This window comes from Microtus ochrogaster, linkage group LG4, assembly GCF_000317375.1.
Source record: "Microtus ochrogaster isolate Prairie Vole_2 linkage group LG4, MicOch1.0, whole genome shotgun sequence".
Classification (NCBI taxonomy): domain Eukaryota; kingdom Metazoa; phylum Chordata; class Mammalia; order Rodentia; family Cricetidae; genus Microtus; species Microtus ochrogaster.
Window position 1 is genome coordinate 18,149,133 of NC_022030.1, and position 4,462 is coordinate 18,153,594.

The window sequence follows — 4,462 nt, forward strand, 5'->3', positions numbered from 1 at the left end:
AGAAAGTGCTTTTCTGCCCTGTAAAAGAGGCGCTGGAAGTGGATTGGAGTGGAGAGAAAGCCAAGGCTGCGCTGAAGCGCACAGCCCCAGACTACTTTCTGCTGCAAGGTAAGGCCTGGAGTTGGAGTCACCCCAGGCAGGCTCCAGCTTTGACTACTGCACTGTGGCCCAGTGTTGATGCTGTATGGGTTTTTCTGTCTCCTTCTCAACACAGGGTGGTGAGATGCAGCCTCACTGAGGTCTGGTTTCTGATAACTTCTCTAAATCTGCCAAAATGACTTGTTGTGCAGTTAGTCCTGGTGACTGTCAGCTCCCCAGCATCTTCTCACTTTCCCTTTGTAACTGTGGCCTGATCCTCAACCCTTCATTCTCTTGACAAGAGTTCTGAATTTTTTCTTGTCTTTGAGTTGAGTTGTTTACTTTTTACTTACTGCAGTGAGGCCTCACAGTAGATAGAGCCCATGCTGGCTCTAACTTTAGATGATCCTTCTGCCTCATTTTCATATATTTACCCTCCATCCTACCTGGCTTCTCCCACACTGAATGAGCCATCTTTCAGTGTATCCTTGCTGGTGTTCAAGGATTTGTTAGCAAAATATTGATTGTCTTCTTAGTGTTCCTGTTCCTTGCAGTTTCAATTGTTTATTTTAGTATCTATTGTTGTTGAGACAGAGTTTTACTATATAGTTTTGTCCTGAAACTATCTGTTTAGACTGAGCAGGACTTGAGATCCACCTGCCTCTGTATCTTGAGTGCTGGGATTTATTATTATTATTATATTATTATTATTATTATTATTATTATTATTATTATTATTATTATTATTATTATTATAAAGGCCTGCACCATGATATCAGGCTCCACACAATCACCAAACCCAACCCTTGACAAGGTTTCTGTTAACAGCCTTGGCTGACCTGGAGCCCTTTGTAGACCTCTCTGGCCTTGAACTCAGAGGTCTCCTTGCCTCTAGGCGCATTCCACAACTCCCAGTCTCAATTATTTGTTTATTTTTGTTTCCTCTTTTATGTATGTGAGTGTTTTGCTGGTGTGTGTATATATATATGTGTGTGTGTGTGTGTGTGTGTGTGCACTGTTTGTATAAGTACTGGAGCTGTAGTTGCGGTTGGTCATAAGCCATCTTGTCAGTGCTAAGAACCAAACCTGAGCCCTCTGCAAATGCAGAAAATGCTTGTAACTACAGAGCCATCTTTCCAGCCCCATTGAGCTTCAGTTTTAGGCTTGCTGTTTGTTTGTTTTTTTGAGACAAGGTTTTTCTGTCTGTTCTGGAACTTGCTTTGTAGACGAAACTGGCCTCAGACTTAGAGATACCTGCTTGCCTCTGCCTCTTGAGTGCTGGGATTAAAGATTTGGGCCACCATCATCTGGCTTGAGGCTCAGTTTTTAAAGTACCATTTAAAAAATAATTGTTAGGACATGTTGACATTTGCCTATAATCCTAGCACTTGGAATTGAGACATAGGAGGATCTTCAGACTTGTCTCAGGCTACCGAGTGAGTTTAATGACAGCCTCAGCTATGTGAAATGCTGTCTCAAAATCAGAAAAAGGACAGAGTAGGGAATTTCAGTGGGTGAACTATTTTAAAACCCTGGTGTCCATTCATACAGAAATATTTAAGTGGGTTAAGTAGGAATGAGTGTTAGGCATGTGAGTAATGCCTCCCCTAAGGACTGTGGGAGCCTGCATGGAAGAAGTGTCAGCTGTACTGTGAGGAGCACCTGCTCCTCTGGACCAGGGTTCTCAGCAAGTCCTGGGTCTGGCACATGAAGCATTAGTGGATATGGTTTACAGCCAGTAGTTTGCAGCATTTTTGGATATGGTGAAACCCTTTCTAACAATTGCTTATGAAGAAGCCACTGAGTCTGACCTGGAATGTCTATCTGGTGTGTGGTTCTAGTTCTGGTGATAAGGACTCAATGGGGAAACATGCCCACAGCAGCTCCCATGGCAAAAGTTGAACCACTGGAAATGTCAATGCAAACTCTAGCCTCACACCTATAGTCCGAAGAATTGTAACGAGTTCAAGGCTAGCCTCAAAAGAAAAAGTTGCAGTTCTTGAGACTAGGTACTTGGAATAAATCTGACCTGACATTTCTGGCTTATTCTGCCATTTTTCTGAGGTGAGTGATCCTTACATTCCAAGGGACAACAAGTTCTCTAAGGGGCTAAGGGTGTACCTCAGTATTGAGAGCACTTGCCTAACATATACAAGATCTTCATGGTCAATCTCTAGAACCACAGAGAAGGGAAGCTTTTGGTAGAGAGCAAAGAACAGTAATACCACCTCACTGCCTTTCCTGAAGCAGTTCACCCTCAGCTTCAGGAAAATTTAGAGCCATTGTGCAGAGTGCACACCTGAGTGAGTGAGATAAGGGCAGTGATCTTAGTTAGGGACTGGCTGTTGGTCACCAAAGCCTGTTCCTTTTCCATGTTACAGTATTGTCAACTACTTCATTGCCAGATTAAACAGCGAGTAGCCGGGTGGGGGACACAGCTAAAATTCAAGCACTCAGCAAGCAGAGGCTAGAGGATTGCTGTTTCTTCAAGGCCAACTTGAAAACAAAAAAAAAACTAGATTGAGCAGAAAATTGATTCTAATAATAATGAAATTCTACAACTAGCTGCATTGAATTAATATATATGTAATTTTTTTGTATTTATGGTACTGAATATTCAACCTTATGATAGGCAAGCTCTTTACTACTAAGTACATCTTGCAGCACTTCGTTTTGTTTTGTTTTGTTTTGTTTTGTTTTGTTTTGTTTTTGAGATGTATTCTTAATGAAACTAGGCCTGGTGACCCTAGACAGCAATTCCAGTTCTTTGGAATAGTTAATCCAAAGGATAGTAAATAGCGGGTAGTAGATTCAGGGTCTTTGATAGCATGATCTCAAGATCAGCCTAGCAACTTAATGAAACCCTGTCTCAAAGCAAGAAATAGAAAATGACTGGAGAGTACATCTCAGTGGTTAGTGTCTGTCTCACCTGTGCCTTGGAATCCTTAAGGAGCATTGAAAAGAAACTAACGCAGAGGGTGGGGCCGCATGCCTTTGAGAGGCAGGCACATCTCTGTGAGTTCAAGACTAGCCTGGTCTATAGAGTGAGTTCCAGGACACCCAGAGCTACACAGAGAAATTCTGTTTTGATGGAAGGAAGAAGGGGGGGACAGAGGGAAAAAGGAAGGAAGGAGAAATTAACACAGACCATATCTCTCAAAGCCAAAAAATACATGACCTAATAAATCATACATCAGAGAAATTGTTTGAAGTATAAAAATGTACAAAGATAAATATACACAAATGAACTCAGATTTAAGAGACTGATCAGTTAATTTCTTCCTGTCATCTCATAGCTTGAGTAAACAAACTCCCCAAAAGGCTAATTGTGTGTGTTGTCGTCCCCCAAGCAGGGTTGCTCTGTAGCCCTGACTGTCCTGAAATTCACTCCGCAGACCAGGCTGGCCTTGAACTTGGAGATCCACCTGCCTTTGCCTCCTGAGTGCTGGGATCAAAGGTGTGGACCACCACTTCAGCAGTAAGTTGACTTCCTTACTCAAGATTCCAACCCCAGTTAATGGCAAGATGCTTAGCATAAAGCCAGTATACACACAGGAGCTGCTATGCTGCCCTGAAAAGTATACACGAGAGTCTCGTGGTTGGGGACTGGAGACGTTCCTCAGTGGGTAGGCTCACTGACTGCCCTAAGAGGCCAGAAGAGTGTTAGATCCCCTTGAGCTAAAGTTAACAGATGGGTTTTGAGCCTCTTCCCACCCCCACCCCCCAGTGCTGGAATTAACCCCTCTGGAAGAGTGGTACCTGTAGTTCAGTGCCTCAGTCAAACTCTATAGCAAAATTAGCCTTGAGCTCCTGGTCCTCCTGCTCCCACCACACCCAGCTAATTTGATATTTTTATGTGATAGCTTAAATGATACTGAAGGATCTTTGGGCCTATGAGTGGCCTTGTTCTCCTGTTGGCTGGATGACATACCATCATCTGTGCCCAGCTGATCTGGAGTGATGTATTAGTAGTTTTGGGCTTTTCTAGACCTGAAAATGTGACCTATATGAGCTGGTGATGACTTCATGTCACCTAATAGTGCCCAGTGAGGACAGACAGGGTGCTTGGCTATGATGCACCCCTGAGAAAAAAAGAACCTGATCTCATTTCCCCCATGCCTAGTGGAAAACGCTGGTTGCTAGATAAGTGACTATTTTTGTATGAGTGACTGGTTACTGCTTGTCTGCTCATTTGTTCCACTTTGGGCTTCAGAATAAGAACTGTCTATATGCTGGTGTCCCTGCAGTGTCCTCTTGCTGTCTGCTTTCTGGGTCCTGGCAAAACTTTTTTTTTTCTTTGTACCACCCACCCCCATTTGATGTTGAAACTAGGGCCAGCCTTATGTGTATGAGTGTTCTTCAACACTTTAAAAAACATTTCTAG

General features: G+C 43.1%; 1 protein-coding gene across 1 annotated transcript in view; it reads left to right on the forward strand.

Annotated features, from left to right (window-relative positions):
- The window catches only part of Sae1 (SUMO1 activating enzyme subunit 1), a 55,084-nt gene that overhangs the window by 28,548 nt on the left and 22,074 nt on the right, over window positions 1-4,462 (forward strand). The window contains exon 6 of the mRNA XM_013351456.2: window positions 3-108. Within this exon, the coding sequence (XP_013206910.2) occupies window positions 3-108 (106 nt within the window). The remainder of the gene's footprint in view (window positions 1-2; window positions 109-4,462) is intronic.